This window comes from Lampetra fluviatilis, chromosome 27 (assembly GCF_964198595.1).
Source record: "Lampetra fluviatilis chromosome 27, kcLamFluv1.1, whole genome shotgun sequence".
Taxonomy (NCBI): Eukaryota; Metazoa; Chordata; class Hyperoartia; order Petromyzontiformes; family Petromyzontidae; genus Lampetra; species Lampetra fluviatilis.
Window position 1 is genome coordinate 8,109,102 of NC_136301.1, and position 24,835 is coordinate 8,133,936.

General features: G+C 51.8%; 1 protein-coding gene across 1 annotated transcript; it reads left to right on the forward strand.

Moving 5' to 3' along the window:
* Positions 1–4,096: 4,096 nt before the first annotated feature.
* LOC144942364 (55 kDa erythrocyte membrane protein-like) lies at positions 4,097–23,220 on the forward strand. Its single transcript, XM_078869188.1, has 10 exons — positions 4,097–4,399; positions 5,316–5,389; positions 6,202–6,326; positions 9,250–9,312; positions 10,360–10,466; positions 14,166–14,246; positions 14,377–14,457; positions 15,733–15,995; positions 16,990–17,073; positions 18,597–23,220. Exons 2-10 carry the CDS (start codon positions 5,318–5,320, stop codon positions 18,747–18,749), a joined length of 1,029 nt encoding a protein of 342 aa, XP_078725314.1. The 5' UTR covers positions 4,097–4,399; positions 5,316–5,317; the 3' UTR covers positions 18,750–23,220.
* The last annotated feature ends 1,615 nt before the right edge of the window (positions 23,221–24,835 follow it).

Here is a 24,835-nt window from a genome sequence, read left to right on the forward strand (position 1 = left end):
ATTAATCCACACACGGTACTGGTTGTGAACATGCAAACAAAAACATGCTCCGGTAATATATATTTGGCATTATATATGCAGGTCAAGCGTATACTGTACAATACTGTGCCGTATTCGTATATACAATAGTAACTAATCTTAACACGTTTGTCAAAAGCACTATATATAAATCGCACATTATTTTAAAATAGTTGTAAGGCCGCACACCGGTGTTATTTTGAGAGGGAACGTGTTTTGTTTGTGCTTATGTGCTACCACTGCATTCTGCTAAGCCACTTCATTGAGCTATAACTTGTGATGGGCAGGTCGCTACTAAAAACACATTCCTGCGGAGGGAGCTGGTAGGAACGTTGGGTTGCTCGATCAATGGCCAGGGTCAACGGCGGCGTGGTGTATTCCGCAAATATGGCCGACTGTGAGGGCGGGCACAAGCCGGCGTGAGTAGGTGAAACGTTGAGTTTTATAAGGGCACCACGGGGTGACCAGCCCCTCCCCACCCCCACCCTCTTAATAGCCTTAACAGACCGTTGGGGCAAGGGCTGTTAGCGAGCACCTATGAAGGTCGACATAGGTGCTCGCGAACATTTGCCCCAACAGCCTAAGGCTATGCGGGGGATCGTTGTCTTTGTTTGTGATTGTGTGAGAATGATTGTGTGAGAATGATTGTGTGATTGTGTGTGCGTGATTAATTATATGTGTGATTGTGTGTGATTATGTCGGTCGTCTCAGTCAGTCGACCCGTGGCACCTGGGTCTGCCCCGTGACCTCCTGCCAGCGGGCGTTCGACACTTCACGTGGCCTCAAGGTGCACATAGCCTGGCACAAGCGTCGTGGTGACGTCACCGCCACTTAGTGGCGAATGGCGGTTGTTGTTGTTGTTGTTGAACGTGATTGTGTGTATGAGTGTGATTTTGCGTGTGATTGTGAGTGCTTGTGTGTGATTGTGTGTGGGCGTGATTATGTGTGTGAACGATTGTGTATTATTGTGTGTGGAATGATTGTGTATTATTGTGTGTGTGTGGGCGTGATTGTGTGTGGAATGGAGTTTGTATGCTTTCATCCTCTTCCGTAGACATGTGTGTGTGTGTGCAAGAGAGTTTGATTTTAAGCGAGTGTGGAGTCTGTGAATTCCTGCAGTCACGAAAGCTTTAAGTCAAGATTTTCTCACGTCTGTTGTTTGTTCATGTTTGTTCATGTTTTTGTTTGTTGCGGCTGCACCTGAGTCAAGAGCCGCATGGCTCACAGGGCTATCTCCATAAATATAAAAGGCAAAGTTGTGAATGTGTGTCTGTTCAAAATGTTTAGCGTACTTCCCGACATGCAACAAACTTGAAATTTGCCATGTGGGTACTTTCCAGACTGTACACCATGCAAACATTATAAAAATACACTTAGATTTTTTTTGGGGGGGGAGCTCAATAATGCATACATTTTTGCAACGCAAGTGAGCTGTGACGTCAAATCTGTCACGTGACCCGCGCACGTGGAAGCGTCGCGCATTGTAGTGTAGTGGGTAGCGCGCCGCGCTACGAACCCGGCGACCCGAGTTCGAATCCCGCTCACGGCCACCACCGGTGACGATTATTTTAACCGCTCCTGGGCCTCCCCTAGGTCGACTCAGCCTCAAACGAGTAGCTGGTGTGGTGTGTGAACATTGCCAATGGGGAGTACAGCTAGTACCCAATAAATGAACTGGAGTCTTCTTCTTGGTTCTTTCGGTAAAGTCACGTAGAAGGGAAATAATAAAAATAAAACATAATAAAATAATTCTCACGACGTTTCGGCCACAACGCAAGCAGCCGTCCTCAGGTGAAGAACAGGTCTGTAGGAAGGACAGCGTCATTCATACAGACCTGTTCGGAAAGACAGCGTCATTCAGACGCTGTTTTCCGACAGACCTGGTCTTCACCTGAGGACGGCTGCTTGCGTTGTGGCCGAAACGTCGTGAGAATTATTTAATGTTTTATTTTTATTATTTTATTATTTCCCTTCTACGTGACTTTATCGAAAGAACCAAGAAGATGAATCCCTGCAGTCACGAAAGCTTTAAATCGGAACTGGAGTCTGTGCGTTCTCTCCACCTGTTCTGCATGGTCCTCTGGTTTCCTCCTCCCATAGCGAATCCCACACCCACAGTGTTAACTGGTAGTGGTCAAACCACAGCTAAACCTACACCCACAGTGGATCAGGAAGTGGACAAATCGCATGGGAATGCCGCGAGACATCGCCTGCAAATGACTCGTTTGGGATAGCTCAACGCAGTGGCATATCACCAGAGGTGTGGACTCGAGTCATGTGACTTGGACTCGAGTCAGACTCGAGTCATGAATTTGATGACTTGCGACTCGACTTGGACTTGCATAACAATGACTTTGTCCCACCTATGAGATGTGGACTCGAGTCATGTGACTTGGACTCGAGTCAGACTCGAGTCATGAATTTGATGACTTGCGACTCGACTTGGACTTGCATAACAATGACTTTGTCCCACCTCTGCATATCACGTGGGAATGTATAGCAGCCAAATACTCAAAGCGCACGTTTATAAATGTGGAGGGAAAACCCGGAGAAAAATCCACGCGACCAGGGGTCGAGAGAGAGAGAGACACGCAAACTACAAATACACATCTTCTTGGTTCTTTCGGTAAAGTCACGTAGAAGGGAAGTAATAAAATAATAAAAATAAAACATAATAAAACAATTCTCACAACGTTTTTATTTTTATTATTTATTTTTATTATTTTATTACTTCCCTTCTACGTGACTTTACCGAAAGAACCAAGAAGATGAATCCCTGCAGTCACGAAAGCTTTAAATACAAATACACAGCAGCAGCAGGCGTCAGGGTCGGGATCGAACCCACGATCTCCTGTATACCAGGCGAGGTAGTTAACAGCTCGCCACCACGGCGCCCACACACACACATAGGGGTCGTCCATAAATGACGTCACGCAATTTTGGACGATTTTTGACCCCCCCAAAAAAATATGACGTCACAAAGCTCTGCCCCCCCCCAAAAAAATAAAACATGGTTCAAATCGCTTTAAACTATTGTCATTGTAGTGCGTATTTAATGTGGCGCTGCACTCTGATGTTGTAGGAGAAAGTATTTATTAAAAAGTCTATTTAATTAAGTAGAACGTGTTGACTATATTTATTTAAAGTTGCGCATTTTGATGTGACGTCACATTTCTCACACCCCCCCCTCGTCACACATCGTCACAAATGTCTGACCCCCCCCCCCAGGTGCGTGACGTCATTTATGGACGGCCTCATAGCAGCAGCAGAAAAGTCTCCGAGTGAGAAAACTCTTGAGGCTCTGTGATGCTTTCGTGGGTTAACGAGCACAATAATAAAGTAATATAGACGTTATCAGATCGTACAATTTTTCGATTTAAAGCTTTCGTGACTTTAGGGATTCATAGTCTTGATTATTTCGGTAAAGTCACGTAGAAGGGAAATAAAAAAACCAATAAAATTCTCACGAAAACCACACCTGATGATGATTGCTTGTGTTGCAATCGAAACGTCGTGAGAATTTTAGCATCTATCAGGTGTGGTTTTCGTGAGAATTTGATTGTTTTTTTTTATTATTTCCTTTCTATGTGACTTTACCGAAAGAATCAAGAATACGTGTATTTTGTTTTATTTTTGTTATTTTATTATTTTCCTTCTACGTGACTTTACCGAAAGAACCAAGAATACGTGTATTTTACTGTTTTTATTATTTTACTATTTCCCTTCTACGTGACCTTACCGAAATAACCAAGAATAAGATCGAAACAACATTAATAATAAATAATTATACGTAGCGCTGAAACCCAACAACTCGCGTGCTCGAAAACAACGTCACGTGACCGATCAGCTGCTCGCGAGTCACGCGCCCACGGACTGAACCATCGATCACCGCGGGTTCGTGTGTAAATGTCTAAAACTCGACAATTATTGCCACCGAAGCGCATTTCTCTCCTTTAGATTTAAACAAACAGTCAACTCTTCACCTCATCTCCTTTTAATAAATCCACGTTGTCGTTATCCTCCTAGTTAGTTGAGTTTTTACGCGGTTGTTACTAAACCCCCCTCCCCCTCCTTACCCGTCGTTCCCAGATGGTCTCGCCCGTTCCGCTGAGTCGGCGCTCCGTCGGTGATCCGCGTCTCGCCTCCAATTCGGCGTGGGGGAGGCTTTATTATTTTATTATTCTTCGCATTATTGCGATATCGGAACAAAGTCCGCCGCGACGATAAGGAAAAGTAGGAACGGTTTAAAAAAAAAACATTTTAAAGACGCGGTGGTTTTCGTTATTTATTTATTTAACAGCGCGACCGCGGACTTTCGACTCCCGTTCACTGGGGCAGAGCGCGGCGGCGAGGTTGAAACCCAAGGAACCTGCTCACAGCGGTAACGCGTCTCTCTGTGTGTCTCTCTGTGTGTCCCTGTGTCTTTGTGTGTCTCTGTGTCTTTGTGGGTCTCTGTGTCTCTGTGTGTGTCCCTGTGTGTCTCTGTGTCTTTGTGGGTCTCTGTGGGTCTCTGTGTGTCTCTCTGTGGGTCCCTGTGTGTCCCTGTGTGTCCCTGTGTGGGTCTGTGTCTCTGTGGGTCTCTGTGTGTCTCTGTGGGTCTCTGTGTGTCTCTGTGTGTGTCTCTGTGTGTGTCCCTGTGTGTCTCTGTGTCTTTGTGGGTCTCTGTGTCTCTGTGTGTGTCCCTGTGTGTCTCTCAGTGGGTCTGTGTGTCTCTGTGTGTGTCCCTGTGTCTCTCTGTGTCTCTGTGTGTGTCCCTGTGTGTCTCTCAGTGGGTCTGTGTGTCTCTGTGTCTCTGTGTGTGTCCCTGTGTGTCTCTCAGTGGGTCTGTGTGTATCTGTGTGTCCCTGTGTGTCTCTCTGTGTGTCTCTGTGTGTGTCTGTGTGTGTCTCTGTGGGTCTCTGTGGGTATCTGTGTGTCTCTGTGGGTCTGTGTGTGTCTCTGTGTGTCCCCGGTGTGTCTCTGTGTGTCCCTGTGTGTCTCTGTGTGTGTCCCTGTGTGTGTCCCTGTGTGTCTCTGTGTCTTGGTGTGTCTCTCTGTGTGTGTCTCTGCGTGTCTCCCACGTGTCTCTGTGTCTCTCTGTGTGTCTCCGCGTGTCCCCGTCACCTTGCCTGCCTGTCTCTTTGCCACTGTGCCTGTCTCTGCGTCTATCTCTGCCCCTGTGTCCGTGTCTGTGTCTGCCCGCTGGTCTCCGTGTCTGTCTGTGTGTGCGTGTCAGTCCACGTGTCTCTGCATCTCGGTGTCTGCTCGTCTCTGACCCTCTTGTCTGCCTGCCCCTGTCCCCGTGTCTCCCCCACTAGAGATGACGTCGGCGAAGTTGTCGGAGCTGTACCTGGACCACGTGACGCAGGTGTGCAGGGCACGTGCTGTCAAGGTAAGAGGGGTGGGTGGGGGGGGTGTCAAGGTCACGGGGGGGTCACGGTCAAGGTCACCCTGGTGGTAAGGTCAGAGAAGAGGTTTCAGGAGGAGTCGGTGCTAGGGGGTTAGGTTTAGGGATGGAGGGTTTAAGATTAAAACTCGTGCCATTGTTAGGGTCAAGGTTGGAGTTTCGTATGGAATGTGTGTGTGCTGAATTTCTTTCGCACCGTACGTAGCCAACCCGAGTTGGCGTTATGGTTTGAGTTGGGGGCCAGGTATAATATTCGAGTTGGGTAAGGGTTAGGGACTTTGGTTCGGGTTGTTATGAGGGTAGTAGGAGTTGGGGTTAGGGAATCGGGTCAGGGTTTGTGTCAGGGTTAAGTAGAGGCTAGGGTTAGTGGTTAAGTCTGGATTTGAAGCTTTCGTGACTGCAGGAATCCATATTCTTTGGTTCTTTCGGTAAAGTCACGTAGGTAGAAATAAAATAAAATAAATCACGACGTTTCGGGCGCAACACAAGATTAGCGTTATTGTTTGGGTTGTGGCGAGGACTAGAGTTCGGGCTCGGGGTAAGTGTTATGATCAGACTCGAGTTCGAGTGTTAGGATTGGGCCTCTGCCATATAGTCGGGGTTATGAGTCTGGGTTTGGCGTCAACGGTTGCGTCAACGTTATCCTTCACGCTTTCTCCCAAATGGTTAACGTCACGTCTATTGGTGCCGGTGTGGTGACTGTGACTTGGCCTTCGTGAACGTTTAATCTAAAGTGTCTCTGACCTGGCCATTATGAACCCCCCCCGCCGCCCCCCCGCGGCTTTTCTTGCACCCAGACGTTCGTGCGTGCCCAGTTCAACTTTGACCCAAAGTCGCAGGGCGTCCTGAACCGTCCCCACGACGGTCTCGCCTTCCGCAGTGGCGACGTCCTCCGCGTGAAGTCGCGCGCCAAGTGGGACTGGTGAGCCTTGCGACCTTGTCTCCACTGCTGGATGAAGGTCTCCACGCGTCGTCGCTGCCGACGCCGCCAACCGTCGGGCTCCCGCGCGTACAAACCGAATCTGTGGCTTCCGTCGGCCACGGTGGCTTGGAGATGTTAACTACCTCACCTGGTATACAGGAGGTCGTGTGTTCGATCCCGGCCCTGACGCCTCCTGTATATTGGGAGTTTGCGTGTCTCTCTCTCTGTAATCGCGTGGATTTTTCTCCAGGTCCTCCGGTTTGTCCCTACACATTTAGAATCAACATGCCTTTAGAGTTTAAGATTTGAAGCTTTCGTGACTGCAAGGATTCATATTCTTAGGTTTTTTCGGTAAAGTCACGTAGGTAAAAAATTAAAATTAATAAAAGTAAAATAAAAATTTAAATAAAAATTACGACGTTTCGGAGGCAACACAAGCCTCCATCTTCAGGTGGAACCGTCACAGCACGATAGCTGTATCAAGTGACGGTTCCACCTGAAGACGGAAGCTTGTGTTGCCTCCGAAACGTCGTGATTTTTATTTTATTTTTTATTTTACTTTTATTAATTTAAATTTTTTACCTACGTGACTTTACCGAAAAAACCTAAGAATATGAATGCCTTTAGAGTGTTTGGCTGCTATAAATGTCCGCATGATAAGCCACTTCGTTGGGTTATCATTTATGGCCAGGTCAATTTTGAAGAAGAGCTATATAGCTGAGTGGGCCTCACCTGCTTAAAAAAAAAGTAGTTTAAAAAAAAAATAGTCCTTTGTGCACTTTCACACTTTCGCTCCGTTTTCTTTGGTCGCTGTCCGTCAGAATTTTGATCCAAATTTCATAGCTTGTCAACCCACTTGCCTGCTCACCTGCGTATCCGCGCGCTCACCTGTTCACTTGTTCCTTAATCTGCATGTCTACTCACCTGCTCAACCACTTCCTTATCTGTGTGTTTACTCACTCACCTGACTCACCCCCTCACTGCTTGTCTGCACTTTCACGGTAACGCTATAAGATGTTCTCCCAACATTGTGTTGGAGAAACCAAAGGCGTGAACTTAGCGGCGAAAACATTGGCTGTCTTCAGGTTTTCCTTCAGATCTGGCCATCGCGACGTCCGTGGGAGACGAACGGCAGCACACGAGAGTTTAGCTCGACAAAGAGGGCGTGACATAAATCTGAGCAAATTTCAAGTACAACGAGTTCGCTATCCAAATTGAGACATCCCGTCACCTGCAATGTAGATTTAAACCGGCTCTGCTGGCCTGCCTGGTAGGTGGTTCCTCTGGGTGTTGCTGTAATAGAGCTGCCTAATGGCTACGATCGGTGTAACTATACACGTGGTAAGTTTTTTTAACTTGTCACCACGGAACATTTCTAAAATTGTGATTCTCATCAGGGCTCCATGGTGTTAACAAGTGCAGTCTCCAACTCGTGTCATCCACACCTCTGTGTTTTAGCTCTGAAAAAATTAACCCGTAAAAACAAAGTTTTTCACTGTAAATCCTTTATATGCGTGGCATCGGTTTTATTTTATTATTCATTTCTGTTTTTCTTGAGTAAGAGTTTCACTTTTATCACATTGGTATTTTAAATTAAATATGAAATTTTTTTTTTCCTAAAAAGTGGAAAATTTTGGAAAACATTTTTTCACGAAAATAAATTGTCACGCACAACGAGTCTGTGTGCAAAATTTCAGCTCGATTGGATCACGGGAAGTGGGTTAAAAAACTACCGAAAGATTTGCACGGTCGTAAGCGCGCAAGCAAGCAAGTGAACTTAATATAAAGGATTTAAAAAGGACCATTGCCTGAAACATCGCCTATTCGTATAATTTAAGGCCGCAATGTTGTTGACGATGTCTTTGAGTGTTGTTGTATAATCTGGGTAATTTTCGCATCAGATCACTGAAAACAAATATGTGACCAAGTCCAATCGTGAACACATTTGGCATGGTTGTGGGTAACAGGGAGACACGATACAGCTTCAGAATGGGGGGGTCACTGCGTCCAACGGCTTACAAGTTATGGGTCATTGCAAACAAAATATGTTTTTCAAGTTCAACATTACAGGCCATTGGAGGTGGTCAGATTTTGGGCCCCGAGTGAGTTGACATGAAACGACCCAAATGTCCCTCTACTCCAGGTTGGCAGAGAGTAATCCCCAAGGGGCAGATAAAAGCAGTTACTATTTTGTGGATCGTCTAACAGCGATTGTGTGTGTGTACGGACCTCAGCGCTTGTCGTGGGCATATGAAAATACCAGCAATGGGCGTTGAGCGTGACCTGACATGTATATACACGCAGATAGGGATACAGAGACACTTGGACGCACGCACGGGAGACGAGAGACACACATCTGAATAAATATTAAATTTCGATTTAAAGCTTTCGTGACTGCAGGGATTCATCGTCTTCGTTATTTTGGTAAAGTCACATGTTTCGGACGCTGTCTTTCCGACAGCCCTGTTCTTCACCTGAGGGCAGCTGCTTGCGTTGTGGCCGAAACGTCGTGAGAATTGTATTTTATAATGTTTTATTTTTATTATTTTATTATTTCCCTTCTACGTGACTTTACCGAAAGAACCAAGAAGATGAATAAATATTATACCTCGCTAACCTCGTCAGACCGTTGGGGCAGGTGCTGTTGGCGAGCACCTATGAGAGTTGCCACGGCACACGTGGGGGTGGATACCCAGCACCATGCCCAGCCGCCTTTGTCTCCCTGGTGGCGATGTTTGCACACTGCACATGGTACTCATTTGAGGCTGAGTCGACCTAGGGGAGACCCAGGACCGGTTCAGATAATCGTCTCTGTTACACACAATCACGTGCACACACACACACACGTACACGAACGGACAGACGCACACGCGCAGACGTGAGTACTCTTATAACGAATGTTCTCAATCAACTTGTTTTGCAGGTGGGAGGGGGAGACGGAAGATGGTTCGACCGGGATGATACCCTCCCGAGACCTGGTGGAATGGTACAGTCCAACAGATTCAGACTTGCACACAGACAGATCCCCCCCCCACCCACCCACCATTGCCTTCTATAAACTGTTGAGCCAAGTGCTGTTAACATTTGCCTATAAAGACTGCATGGACTATGAGTGGGGTGGTAGAAACACTCTTCCCAGTACTGATGTTTACACACATCGCACCGCATACTCATTGAAGGCTGCGTCGACCTAGGGAAGGCCCCAGGACTGGGTTGGAATATCACTGGCTTCTGTTGTGTTTGTGTACGCGTGTGTACGCATGTTTGTTTGTGTGTGAATGCGGGGAGTGGTGGTGCAACGGTTTGCACACTGTGCTGCTGAACCCCGCAGCCTTAGATTGGTTCCTGGCCATAGCTAACATCGGTGTCGAGAAATATCTGAACCGGACCTGGGCACAATCCAGGTCAACTCGGGGTGAAAACATCAGCATTGGGGACACTAAACCATTTATTGAGATTTTTACCAGGTAAGACCCACTGAGCAATATATCTCTATCACAAATGATAGCATCAGACCTTCAGCTCAAAAGAGGTGACCGAATGTGTGGTGGTTATGTTGTCGTGGCTTTGTCATAATTGGGACTCATCAGTACAAGGACGTCCAGCAAAGTTCGCTGCTGCCGTATTAAAAAAAAAACGAAAAAAATATTTATTTTACCCGGTAAGGCCCACTGAGCTATACAGCTCTTTTTAATAAGCGACCTGGCCACAAATTATAGCCCAACTAAGTGGCTTATCACGTGGCAATTTATAGCAGCCAAATAATCTGTGGAGAGAAAAAACAGAGGACCCGGAGAAAAATCCATGCAACCACGGGGAGAGAGACACGCAAACCCCAAATATACAGCAGCAGGCGTCAGGGTGGGGATCAAACCCACGACCTCCTGCGTACCAGGCGAGGGAGTTAACATCTCGCCACCGCGGGACCCCGAAGGCGGCCGTGCCGGCCTTTCGAGGCGCTCGCTCACAGCACTTGCCCCAATGGTCCATTAAAGGCTACACGGGGGGTCTTTGTCTTGTTTGTCTCTCTCAGTCACAGCGTGAGCTCCAAACCTGTCGAGCCTCAGCCCAAGTCCAGCTTCCTGGGTTTGACCCGGGCCAAAGGCTTGCGCGGACCCTACATGGCCCAGCACTGCTCGGGTACAACTGCCCTTGCCCACCCACTCGCTCACCCACTCACCTCCGTGTCTACCCACTCACCAGCGAGTCGACTCACCCACTCGCCAGCGTGTCCACACACCCACTCACCTCCGTGTCCACCCACCCACTCACCTCCGTGTCTACCCACCCACTCACCTCCGTGTCCACCCACCCACTCACCAGCGTGTCCACCCACCCACTCACCTCCGTGTCTACCCACCCACTCACCTCCGTGTCTACCCACCCACTCGCCTCCGTGTCTACCCACCCACTCACCTCCGTGTCTACCCACCCACTCACCTCCGTGTCCACCCACCCACTCACCAGCGTGTCCACCCACCCACTCACCTCCGTGTCTACCCACCCACTCACCTCCGTGTCTACCCACCCACTCACCTCCGTGTCTACCCACCCACTCACCTCCGTGTCTACCCACCCACTCACCTCCGTGTCTACCCACCCACTCACCTCCGTGTCTACCCACCCACTCACCTCCGTGTCTACCCACCCACTCACCTCCGTGTCTACCCACCCACTCACCTCCGTGTCTACCCACCCACTCACCTCCGTGTCCACCCACCCACTCACCTCCGTGTCTACCCACCCACTCACCTCCGTGTCTACCCACCCACTCACCTCCGTGTCTACCCACCCACTCACCTCCGTGTCTACCCACCCACTCACCTCCGTGTCTACCCACCCACTCACCTCCGTGTCTACCCACCCACTCACCTCCGTGTCTACCCACCCACTCACCTCCGTGTCCACCCACCCACTCACCAGCGTGTCCACCCACCCACTCACCTCCGTGTCTACCCACCCACTCACCTCCGTGTCTACCCACCCACTCACCTCCGTGTCTACCCACCCACTCACCTCCGTGTCCACCCACCCACTCACCAGCGTGTCCACCCACCCACTCACCTCCGTGTCCACCCACCCACTCACCTCCGTGTCTACCCACCCACTCACCTCCGTGTCCACCCACCCACTCACCTCCGTGTCTACCCACCCACTCACCTCCGTGTCTACCCACCCACTCACCTCCGTGTCCACCCACCCACTCACCTCCGTGTCTACCCACCCACTCACCTCCGTGTCTACCCACCCACTCACCTCCGTGTCTACCCACCCACTCACCTCCGTGTCTACCCACCCACTCACCAGCGTGTCTACCCACCCACTCACCTCCGTGTCTACCCACCCACTCACCTCCGTGTCTACCCACCCACTCACCTCCGTGTCTACCCACCCACTCACCTCCGTGTCTACCCACCCACTCACCTCCGTGTCTACCCACCCACTCACCAGCGTGTCTACCCACCCACTCACCAGCGTGTCTACCCACCCACTCACCTCCGTGTCTACCCACCCACTCACCTCCGTGTCTACCCACCCACTCACCTCCGTGTCTACCCACCCACTCACCTCCGTGTCTACCCACCCACTCACCTCCGTGTCTACCCACCCACTCACCTCCGTGTCTACCCACCCACTCACCTCCGTGTCCACCCACCCACTCACCTCCGTGTCTACCCACCCACTCACCTCCGTGTCCACCCACCCACTCACCTCCGTGTCCACCCACCCACTCACCTCCGTGTCCACCCACCCACTCACCTCCGTGTCTACCCACCCACTCACCTCCGTGTCCACCCACCCACTCACCTCCGTGTCTACCCACCCACTCACCTCCGTGTCCACCCACCCACTCACCTCCGTGTCCACCCACCCACTCACCTCCGTGTCCACCCACCCATTCACCTCCGTGTCCACCCACCCACTCACCTCCGTGTCTACCCACCCACTCACCTCCGTGTCCACCCACCCACTCACCTCCGTGTCCACCCACCCACTCACCTCCGTGTCTACCCACCCACTCACCTCCGTGTCCACCCACCCACTCACCTCCGTGTCTACCCACCCACTCACCTCCGTGTCCACCCACCCACTCACCTCCGTGTCCACCCACCCACTCACCTCCGTGTCCACCAACCCATTCACCTCCGTGTCCACCCACCCACTCACCTCCGTGTCCACCCACCCACTCACCTCCGTGTCTACCCACCCACTCACCTCCGTGTCCACCCACCCACTCACCTCCGTGTCTACCCACCCACTCACCAGCGTGTCTACCCACCCACTCACCTCCGTGTCCACCCACCCACTCACCTCCGTGTCCACCCACCCACTCACCTCCGTGTCCACCCACCCACTCACCAGCGTGTCTACCCACCCACTCACCTCCGTGTCTACCCACCCACTCACCTCCGTGTCCACCCACCCACTCACCTCCGTGTCCACCCACCCACTCACCAGCGTGTCTACCCACCCACTCACCTCCGTGTCTACCCACCCACTCACCTCCGTGTCCACCCACCCACTCACCTCCGTGTCTACCCACCCACTCACCTCCGTGTCCACCCACCCACTCACCTCCGTGTCCACCCACCCACTCACCTCCGTGTCCACCCACCCACTCACCTCCGTGTCTACCCACCCACTCACCTCCGTGTCCACCCACCCACTCACCTCCGTGTCTACCCACCCACTCACCTCCGTGTCTACCCACCCACTCACCAGCGTGTCCACCCACCCACTCACCTCCGTGTCCACCCACCCACTCACCTCCGTGTCTACCCACCCACTCACCTCCGTGTCCACCCACCCACTCACCTCCGTGTCCACCCACCCACTCACCTCCGTGTCTACCCACCCACTCACCTCCGTGTCCACCCACCCACTCACCTCCGTGTCTACCCACCCACTCACCTCCGTGTCCACCCACCCACTCACCTCCGTGTCCACCCACCCACTCACCAGCGTTTCCACCCACCCACTCACCTCCGTGTCCACCCACCCACTCACCTCCGTGTCTACCCACCCACTCACCTCCGTGTCCACCCACCCACTCACCTCCGTGTCTACCCACCCACTCACCTCCGTGTCCACCCACCCACTCACCTCCGTGTCCACCCACCCACTCACCTCCGTGTCCACCCACCCACTCACCTCCGTGTCCACCCACCCACTCACCTCCGTGTCTACCCACCCACTCACCTCCGTGTCTACCCACCCACTCACCTCCGTGTCCACCCACCCACTCACCTCCGTGTCTACCCACCCACTCACCTCCGTGTCCACCCACCCACTCACCTCCGTGTCTACCCACCCACTCACCTCCGTGTCTACCCACCCACTCACCTCCGTGTCTACCCACCCACTCACCTCCGTGTCTACCCACCCACTCACCTCCGTGTCTACCCACCCACTCACCTCCATGTCTACCCACCCACTCACCTCCATGTCTACCCACCCACTCACCTCCATGTCTACCCACCCACTCACCTCCGTGTCCACCCACCCACTCACCTCCGTGTCCACCCACCCACTCACCTCCGTGTCTACCCTCCCACTCACCTCCGTGTCTACCCACCCACTCACCAGCGAGTCGACTCGCCCACTCGCCAGCGTGTAGTCACCCACTCGCCAGCGAGTCTACTCCCGCACTTGCTTACGCACCTGGTCCTCGCTCTACGTAACCAACCGATTAGCACGGTTGGTGACGTACTGTGCATACATCACACATCGTTTGCTCGCTCACCTGCTCGTTTACTCACTCACTGTCTCGCCTGCGCGTCTCCTCGCTCACCCACTCGATATTTGCTTTCTGCCCATGCGGTGCGGTGCGGTGCGCAGTGTTCGACGATCTGGACACGCTGTCGTACGAGGAGGTCGTCAAGCTTCCTCCGTTCCCACGGAGAACCCTCGTGCTGCTGGGTGAGATGAGCGCAGCCCACGGATATTTCGCTTGCTGCGACGTCCGGCTCAGAAACCCTTCCTCTGTTCCTCTCTGCCTATGCCTGACTGCCCCCCCCCCTCTCTCTTTCCCCCTCCCCACTCCCCCCAGGAGCTCCCGGTGTCGGCAGGAGTCATATTAAGTCCGTACTGCTCTCCACCGACCCTGACACGTTCAAGACTCCGGTGCTCTGTGAGTAATGAGCCTTGCATACAGATACAGCAGTCCCTCGGTTAACGTTTTTAATCCGTTCCACGAAAGCTACTTTTAACTGAATTTACTATGAATCGAATAGAGGAATTTGATGTTGATAGCATTAATCCATTCAAAGCCAGAGAGCTGTTTCTGCTTCCAGCGCACAAAAGGTAATATGAGCCAGTCTCGAGGCCTAAAGCTCATAAATGGGTGTCTCTGATTGGCTGAGGGCATGGCTCAGCCCACTTACGAGCGCTCTGATTGGCTGAAATTAGCACCCGCGTATCGTAAAGTAAACATGCCGTTAATCAAAATGTTAAAATTAGTCGAAACCATGGAGTTCTATGGGAGGCGGAAACAAACTGTGAACCGATATCGCTGTTAACTGAGGGACTACTCTACCAAACTCAACTAAATATTTTTTTTATTTTACCAGGTAAGGCCCCACTGAGCTATGTAGCTCTTTTTCAGATGCGACCTGGCCACAAATGATAAATTAACAAAGTGGCTTATCACGTGGACATTTATAGCAGCCAAATACTCTAAATGCGCGTTGATTCTTCATGCGGAGGGAAAAAACGGAGGGCCCGTAGAAAAATCCGCGAGACCACGGGGAGAGTGAACATGCAAACTCCAAATATATGGCCCTCGTGAGTTGGGATCAATCCCACGACTTCCTGCATATCAGGCCGCGGGTGAGTTAACATCTCGCCACCGCGGCGGTGGGGAACGCGAGGTTATGGGTTGGTTTGAGGGCGACGCCGAGTGAGGCCCGGTTGCTCAGGAGATGTGGAGCCGGCACTGCTGAGATGCCGAGTTTGGATTCCGATCTCATCGGCCCCCAGCTGATTAAGACAGTCAGGTGTTGTCAGACCGGTCGCCTACGACTGCACAAAAGAACCGTCACATTAATTGTTTTACTTGAACATGCATCTCACAGGGTGTGGAACGGAGGTCACATGACGAAAGGATAATGGTGGAAGCTCTGCGACGTCCACTTCCACGGGCTGATTCACTAACGCAAAGGGTCGCGCTGCCCTCTGCGAGCGTTCTAAATGGATCTGTTGGCTCGCGAAGACGCACTGCTCATTGCGCAATCGGGATAAATCTGGGGAAGGGAGATCACTCCGCAAGTGGACAGGCGGCATTCTCTATCTCGGCTGCAGAGCCCATCGGCGACCAGCCTGTAACTGTCAAAGAACCGCCAACGGGCTCGCTGCGTTGACGCCAGCGGGATCGGTCAAGTTTTTTTTTTTCACCGAACTCCCTCAGACACGACGGAGCACCCAACCTCTCCGAACGGCGACGCTGCCCCCAACTCCGGGGCAGGGGCGGCACCGGGGAAAGCGGGTGGGGCTGCGCAAGATTCTGGCCCGTATCAGCTGGTGTCGGACGTGGAGATGCGTGGGTGGGTGACGCGTGGGGAGATGGTGGAGTACGGGAACCACGGGGAGGCCATGCTGGGCCTGCGCCTCCAGTGTGTGCGTGACATCATGCAGGGAGACGCCGTGTGCGTGCTCGATGTGCAACCGCAGGTGAGCGCTGCCCTGCGCACCAGCCGTGAGCTCACTTCCTATGGGTGCCGTGTGAGGTCACTTCCTGTGCGCGCAGTGTGAGGTCACTTCCTGCGTGCGCTGTGTGAGGTCACTTCCTGCGTGCGCTGTGTGAGGTCACTTCCTGCATGCGCAGTGAGGTCACTTCCTGCGTGCGCTGTGTGAGGTAATTTCCTGCTTGCGCTGTGTGAGGTCATTTCCTGCTTGCGCTGTGTGAGGTCACTTCCTGTGCACGGTGTGTGAGGTCACTTCCTTTGTGGACCATGTGAAGTGAATGTGCGTGGTGTGAGGTCATTTCCTGTGCATAGCATGAAAGGTCACTTCCTGTGTGCTTCGTGAGATTCCTTGAAGTATGAGATCACTTCCTGTATGTGATGATGTAATGTCACTTCCTGCGAGCAGTAGATGGAAGGTGCGTATGTAGGAGATGGAGTGCCTGTGTGCGCTATCAATCTGAAGCCATGTGCATCTTTATTGCATGGAATTCCATGAACCAGTTCCCTTGGATGCTGCGTGCTGTCCTAGGTGGTCTCTCATTAAAAAAAATTGCATTTATGTCACAAAAAATAAAGTACACTCCCCGCGCGTTTGCCGTTCATATACAGATGATTCTTGGTTCGAACCCAGCGGCCGCCCTGGTTAATAGTGCCACTGTTTCAAAGTTGACGTTCAGAATCCGTGACGTTACTCGAAGCCACTGTGTGCTGGGGTCATGGTCTAGACATGAAAACTCTCATTTTACCTCATTGGGTCAAAGCCCCATACCAACATTGCCCCGCTACTGTGAAACTACAGCAGACTAATACTCTTGTGTGAAACACAGCACCTTCGTGATAGCCTAGCGCTGTAAGAAAGCGCAAATTCAATTGAATTTTATTCTAGAGTTTGTGCTTGACTTTGTGAGGTGAGCAAGCGAGCGAGTGAGGGTCAGTCAACCCCCTGCTCCCTGACCTGGAGTTGCGTGTCATGCCCCCAGGCCCTGAAGGTTCTACGCTCGCCCGACTTTGCGCCCTTCGTCGTGTTCGTGGCTCCGCCAGCCAGCATCGGCGAGGCCTTCCAGGTACCGGCGTCACGTGACCAGTCCCCCAACGGGTCACACGATCGCACCCCGTGAGCCGCCGTTCGTTGACGTGGCATCACACGACATAGGGAGAGGCCGAGACTTGCAGCCTGGGTGCGTAGCTGCTAGAGAGGAGTTCTTGCAGGTTTGCATTGTGTGTGTGTGTGTTAAGTGAAAGGGACATTGTAGTCGCTCCAGGGCGAACGAGGGTTAAGTAAATATCGAACATTGCATCTCGTGTTTCAAATGACTCAAGAACTGCATAGTATGGTATTATTTTACCAGGTAAGGCCCACTGAGCTCTATAGGTCTATTTCACAAACGACCTCGCTATGTATATTCTTGGTTCTTATTATTTCCCTTCTACGTGACTTTACTGAAAGAACCAAGAATATGAATCCCTGCAGTCACGAAAGCTTTAAATCAAGAGCTGGCTATGACAAATGATCGCTCAACGAAGTGGCTTATCACGTGGAAATTTATAAAAAGCCAAATACTCTAAGGGCATGTTTCTAAATGTGGAGCGAAAAACCGGAGGATGCGTAGAAAATTCCACGCCACCACGGGGAGAGAAACATGCAAACTCCAAATACACAGCAGGCGTCGGGGTTTAAACCGAACCCACGACCTCCTGCATACCAGGCGAGGGAGATAGCATCTCGCCACCGTGGCATCAAAATACTTTTGCACGAATGCGACACCGTCGACCGACAGCAGCAGTGACACAGCTAGACAAGAGGACCATCGTGCACTTTGTCAGGAACTGCTGATGGTTTTTACATAATGCACAGAGGTCGTGTGTGCGTTACGCATGTCTGTGCGTGGTTGGAAACTCGTGATTTACCACGCCCGCACTACTATTCCATTATGATTATGGCTTTTTCTCGTCATTTACAGATTTCATTACTGATTCTTGTCCGCGAGAATAGATTATTCAGAGTCTAGCCAAATGATACCTATCGGCTAATGGAGCTAGCGAGATGGACAGTACAAACGGAAATGTGCGAGATGGACGATACGGGATGGACAGCACAAACCAGGCAGAACAGATGTACAGCAGGAACGGTGCAACGTTTTTACCGTAGAATCAGCGAATTTAAGGTCCGTGCGGTGATCGATTCAAGTTCTCTGGCGGTTAAATACAGGTGGCCGTGGTGCAGAGGTCGCAAACGGGTTTTGATTCCTTACCCGTACGCGTACCCGGCCGCACCAGGGTCGCAAACGGGTACCCGTACCCGGCCGGGTATCGGGTAGGGTACGGGTACGGGTACCCGATTGCGACCTCTGGGATGAAGCCATGTTGCAGGCGCGGGTGGGTTGATTCTAGGAACTTGAATTGTGAGAAGAGACAAGACGTTGGGAAATGAGTGACAAACGGTGACTCACCAGTGACTCACGGCCTACCCGTACCCGGCCGGGTACAGGTAGCCGGGTATCGGGTAGGGTACGGGTATCGGGTACCCGATTGTGACCTCTGCCGCGGTGATTAACTCTGGGTGTCCACCCGCCACGCGCGCGTGCAGGCGGAGTCCCGGGAGCTGCAGGCCTCGGTGATGCACCTCGTCGACCTCGTCGTGGTGAACGAGGTGACGCACGACAGCGCCACCCTCATCGCCAGCGCCGTGCGCACCGCCGGGGAGACGCACAACTGGGTGCCGCTCTCCTGGCTCCTGTGAGGGGCACCCAGCCTGGCACGACACCACCCGGCATTGCTCAGTACTGCCTCGCACTACCTGGTATTGCCCAGCAATGCCTAGCAAATGCATGGCATTGCCTAGTAATGCCAAACAATGCCTAGTATTGCAAAGTAGCGCATGGTATTATCTAGCAATGCGTTACATGGCCTAGCAATGCCTGGCATTGCCCCGTTGGCACTGCGTGACATTGCTGAGGCGGTAAGCGTCGCTCCGCTGTGTGGTACCGCACCGTCAGCCTCCGCACCACGCCGCTCGCTTCCCCTGCACGCTCGGCAACTCGGCTCTCTGCTCTGGCAAACCCTTGGGGGCGACGCTGCAATTGCCCCAGCGCTGACGGCCACTGTGCTCCCCCCCCCCCCCCACCCCCCACCAGCACTGCTCTGCGTTGTTGTGTCCCATGTTCTGGGGCGTTTAGCGGCCAGCCGCGTTCGTTCTCACGGTCTCTTTCACGCCGCTTCGTTCCCAAATCACATTTCAAAAATGTTCATTTCTCGTGGCTTGTCTGATTCGTTGATTTTTGTTGCGCAAGTTTCAAATGTTTAACATTCCTGCCGTTGTTGTTGTTGTTGCCGAATTTGATATCGTCTCTCTCGCTCCCGCCATGGGAATGTGGAAATTTCCAGAGCTGGCTCAGGGTCACAAACAGGGGGAGAGAAGACGGGCGTTTAGCTGTTCAAACACCAAATAGGTGCCTTTCGCAAGGCATCAGGTCTGCATTAACCACACGTACTTGTGGCAAAACATTATCTCGTAATATATTAATTGTCTCTGAAACTGATTGGTCTACACCAGAGGCAGCATTCTTTATGGCAGGGGTGGGAAACGTCCGGCCCGCGGGCCATATAAGGCCCGCATAATCATTTGGTCTGGCCCTGCCAAGGCAACCGCATGACTCGAAATTCAATAAATCTAGGAGCTTTTTTCATAGCAACATGATGTTATAAATATCCAAATGGCCCTTGGCAGGAAACAGGTTCCCCACCCCTGTTTATGGCCTTGTCTCACCAGTGTTAGACCAGAGAATGCCAAAAGACAGTAAAAAGTCATCATTTTGGATACTGGAAAAAAGCTCCCATAGACATAGGGGAGGGTAGATTTGACATTTCACTTTAAAGAAACACCAAAAAAAGACGTGGTCCAGAGTTTCACAGCTGAAAGCAATGCCGCGCACCGCCACTTGACTTACTCCCTCAAACGAGGATCAAATCAATCAAACTCTGTATCTCAAAATTTCAAAAGTGCAATTTGCGCGTCCGGCCGTTTTACACGGCACGCACACAGCACGCAATGTCGCTCTTTATCCGAAGCTGTTTTGTCCGTCGAACTTTGCGGAACAAAGGGGGCACTGGGACAGGCGAGTCTTCATCGCAAGATCTATGAACTACATTCGAATTTTCCCGTTTCCAAAATGCACACGTGTTTGCCGTCATTTGAGAGTGCATGCTACAACGTGATTTGGAGCGGGGACAATAAGCGTTTATCGGGTTTTTTTTTCTCTCCCAAGCACGTAGCTCGAAACGCCGGACATCGTGCCGAACAGCACGTGGCGATGGCTTGCTGGAGCCATTCCGCGAATGCCTCACGCGGCGGTGAAATTAGCGCCGAGTGGAGGTTCGGGTATCGACGGACGGTCGAATTAGTGCAAAAACGAACTCCATGTTGCCAGTGGTTGTAACCGATCCGATCCATTTGGGGTCAATAAACCCGTACCACAGTCTGGCCCCCACCATAGGAATGTGGAATATCCACTCTTGGCTCAGGGATGTAAACAGGAGAAGGGGTCGCCCTCTCGGCACTTGTTTTTTGTTGTTGTTGCTGCAAACTCCGTTCCTCGCGCCCCCACCACTCGAAACTGAACTTGTCGAACACGCCGTGCGCGTCAGATGATTGGTAAACTGACGAGTCTGGGGGGGGGGGGGGGGGGCTAGTGCCTGGAGGTTAGGAAAGCCCTCCGTGACGAGTTACCTCTTGAGGTCTGAAGTACGTAAACCCTTTTCACGATCTACCACACATTTCCGCCTCGACGTTATCAAACGCGGAATATGGTTCGCTCTCACCTTTTACGGGTGACCGAGGCGCGCCGAAATTTCGAAACGCAACCCTGCCAGGTCGTCGAATATTCCCCTCTTCTTCGCGATCGGCGCACCCACGCTGCTTGGTGGTGACGTCGCTGTCGTCATTTGCAGGGGGGGGCCGTTTGCAACGCAAGTCGTGGAGTCCCAACCGTGGCCCGTGGGCCGTAGCAGGTTACCCCACCCCCCCGGCGCAAAAACTCACCGCTAGCAACGCTTCAAAAGGGGAAAGCCAAACGCGACGTCGAGCCGCGCCCTTCGCCTTGAACTGCCTTTGCGTTTCACCGTTGTTAGCGATCATCAGCATGGCAGAATGGGCCTTTGCCTGTCTACCACCTTGTCCACGTGGCGTCCACCTGCCGACTCTGGGGGGGTGGCGGGGATGGGGGGGGGGTGATTCAATTCAAGAATCAACATATTTTTCTCGGCATCGCTGTGAATGTAGCGGTCTCGAGTGGCTGCGGGGGGTGACGTGTGTTAGACCTATTTCGTAGGACGAATCGACAAAACGTCGACGCGTCCGTTGCAGGCAAACGAACGCCGTGAGCTTAAGACAATCGATATATTGATCCACACCAGTGCATCGCGAACTCTCCCAGCCGACGTGTTCACACCCAGCGCCCCCTTGACTTTGGAGTCTCACGATGCCTTGTTTGGCCCCGTGAGCTCGTGTCGAGTGCGGGGAGCTGCGTTCTCGCTGCCGACTCGAGCCTGGTGGTGGTGGTGAGCGCGTTGTGAACGCTCGTGCCTCGCGTCGATCAAGGGTCTCTGGGTTAGATTCCCGTCTCGGTGCGCCTTCCCGCGTGGGGTTTGTGCATTCTTCACTAACCCCCCCCCTACTCTGCGTGGGTTTCCTCCTCGTTCTCCGGTTTCCCCCCGACCATCGCAAAAAGAAAATGAACAATGCAACTGGTATCGGCCAAACATCCCAGTGCTGAAACATTGCCTGCATATTTACTGGCAGGCAACATCGTCCCCCTTTTTGCAAAAACTTTACAGAACCGTGCTGATTTTTTTTATGTCTATGTATGTTGAACTTCTTTTGCACCGTACGTAGCCAACCGTGCTAATCGTAGGTGCGGGGGAAGGACAAAAAAACTTAAGCACAAAAAGCCGTTTTAAAGAAATGAGTGTCAATCTAGAATCTAGATGATGATTTCAAAGTGCACAGCTCCAGTGGCCCCTAATATAGGAAGGAAGAGCGTTCCAGACGGCCGCAGAAGCGCATCTGAAAGCGCCGCGCGATGCGGTGACCGTGTTTTGTTTCAATGCTTAGCCAAAAGCCGCCGCTGTTCCGAGGATGACCGGAGTCTTTGAGACTCGGGTTTTCCTGGCAGGTGGAGGGAAACAAAAAAAACCACTGTTGTGTCTTTAAAAGTTCTCGATTTGACCTCTCGTTTTGATTGGGGACAGACGGATGACTCGCTGCTCCTCGAGAGGGGGTGGCCTGAACTCCGCACTTTTATCTCACGGAGCTCTCGCGTTTTTCTTTTTTCTAAGGACACGGGTCGCGGTTACCAATGAGTGGCATCTGCGATTTCTCCCAGAGGCACTCCGAGCAGCAGCTGCTCTTTCACAGAAATGCTTCCGAGTAATCGGTCAAGACAGCGCCGCGGACAAAGTAAAGTTTCGGTGTTTTTACCGCCCGAGCGAACGTTTCCGATTGCACGTGCGCATCGCTCGCGTGAAAGTGTTGGCAGGGCCCTGACTTCCACTGCTTTATGTTGGAACCAAATGTTCTCCAAAAGAAAACGCAGTTTCCACAAACGCTAAGCAGGCCCCATGCGTCCAATGATGAGAATTGCATTGAATTGCTTACGGAAGAGGGAGGTGGTAGTGATGGTGGCAGTGGTGGCTGCGATACTGGTGATGTCGACATTGATGGGTATTGGAGTTTGACGGTGGAGTAGATGGGGGTGGTGATGATGATGGTGGTGGTGGTGACATCACCGCTCCAGTGACCAAAGACGGGCGGCCGTTTCTGCCCACTGCGACGTGTTTGAGGAAATAATTTTTAACCGAATCTGAAACCGCAAAGTGCCACTTGTGTCATTTTAAGAGCGGCAGATTTGTTTTTTTGCTCCTGTATCTTTTGTGTTGCAAACCGCTCGCTTAACGGTCGTATTTTCTCACTTGATCATTTTAGAGACGGGCGTTATATACTTGTGATTGTACTGGAGTGTGGGGTCATGGATGGGGGGGTTCAATTGGTGGGGGGGAGTGGGGTAGCTTCTGAAATTGCCCCCCCACCCTCCTCATTCCTGATTAGCCCCCCCCACCGTCCCTGGTTCTTTAACTTAACCACTGGTGTTGCGACAAGAAATGATTTCACTTTATAAACCAAAAAAAGTAAAAAAATCAATGTTTTTTGTTCAAAACTTTAATGTGCATTTCGTTGTGTTTTAGTCCGTGGTTGTCGTCATGCATCTATGATTTCCTCTGCCTTAATACGAGAGACCTGGAACGAGAGACAGAATGAGAACGCCCTCGCTCCGTGGGAGGTTACTCCTGTTCTTCTGCTGCCCCCACTGTCTGGAAATGCCCCCCCACCCCCCACCAGCCACCCGTGCTGACGACTCCCTGCTCGAGATTTTCCTCTTCTACTTTGCCTACGATTGATGGCCACTCTCTACAACATAAATATGGCCACTGCTTGTGTACGACATCTTCAGATCAGAATGAGAATATTTATCTTGGAGGAATCTGATGAGCTATGAAGATCTTTTTCACAGATGTCCAGACGCGGTCGCAATTAGACACCGCTCTATACGTCCGTGTTGTTATTGACTCGGAGAGACCCAAAGAATCGTAGTTCCATAGACTCACCATGGAGACCCGACCCTTACACACACAGACCCACAGAGAGACGGCGAGAACCTCATACATACATATGACTACCTCTGGAATAAAACACATTCCTGCTGCGGAGGGAGCTGGTAGGAACGTTGGGTTGCTCGGTCAATGGCCAGGGTCAAAGGCGGCGTGGTGTATTCCGCAAATATGGCCGACTGTGAGGGTGGACACAAGCCGGCGTGAGTAGGTTAAACGTTTAGTTTTATAAGGGCACCACGGGGTGACCAGCCCCTCCCCACCCCTCCCCACCCTCCCCTCTCCACCCAGCCCCACCCCTCCCATTTTGGGATGCACGACGGACGGACACAATAATCCCCTGTGGGCTGGTGTAACCAGAAGGTTCCTACCAGTATAATCCCACTACAGTGGACTAAGATTCCGTTGTATTTTAGACACCAGACTCAGACGATTTATACTGGAGGAATCTGATGAGCTACAAAGCGAATTTTTCACAGATGTCCAGTCGACGCCACCGTGTAAATCCAAACTGTAAATGTTGCTGAGAAAAGTCCGGGGGCTTGAGCCGGTCATGGCTACAGGTGGCCAATGAGGACGTCCGCTGCAGAGATGGAGCAATGAAATCGGTTTGGCTGCAGGAAGGAGAGAGTGCGATGCATTGTGGCATATCAGGACTGAGGGATGGTGAGTGGTGACTGTGTTGGGGATGCCTGCATCCGGCAGTAGAAAGACCACACGGCTCACTGAATCTACAGCCGCTTAAATCTGTAGAGTCGTATAAGTGCGCTGTACGTGCAAACGGACAAAACATCGCATTTCCATCGATTCTGATACAATTCAACGCATCTCTTAGAAGCGATTTTAATGAACGAATTGCACAATTAGAAAAGGATGGCAATGTTAAATGTGTTTTCGGCCCCCTCCCCCTCACCAAAAACAGACACAGCAACGCGTACAAAACAGGTTGCCTTTGTGCATTATGCAAAAACCATCAAGCGTTCCTAAAGAACTGCATTGTGGTCCTCTTGTCTTACGTCACCATCAAAATATATTCGAGCAAACGTGACCGCCGGGACAGACAGCGATGAGACGGAGACGGACGACGTCACCGATGCTCACCGCTGCAAAGTCTGCCTCTGGGAGCCATGTATATGGAGACTACACTCTGGGGCCCATTAGCGG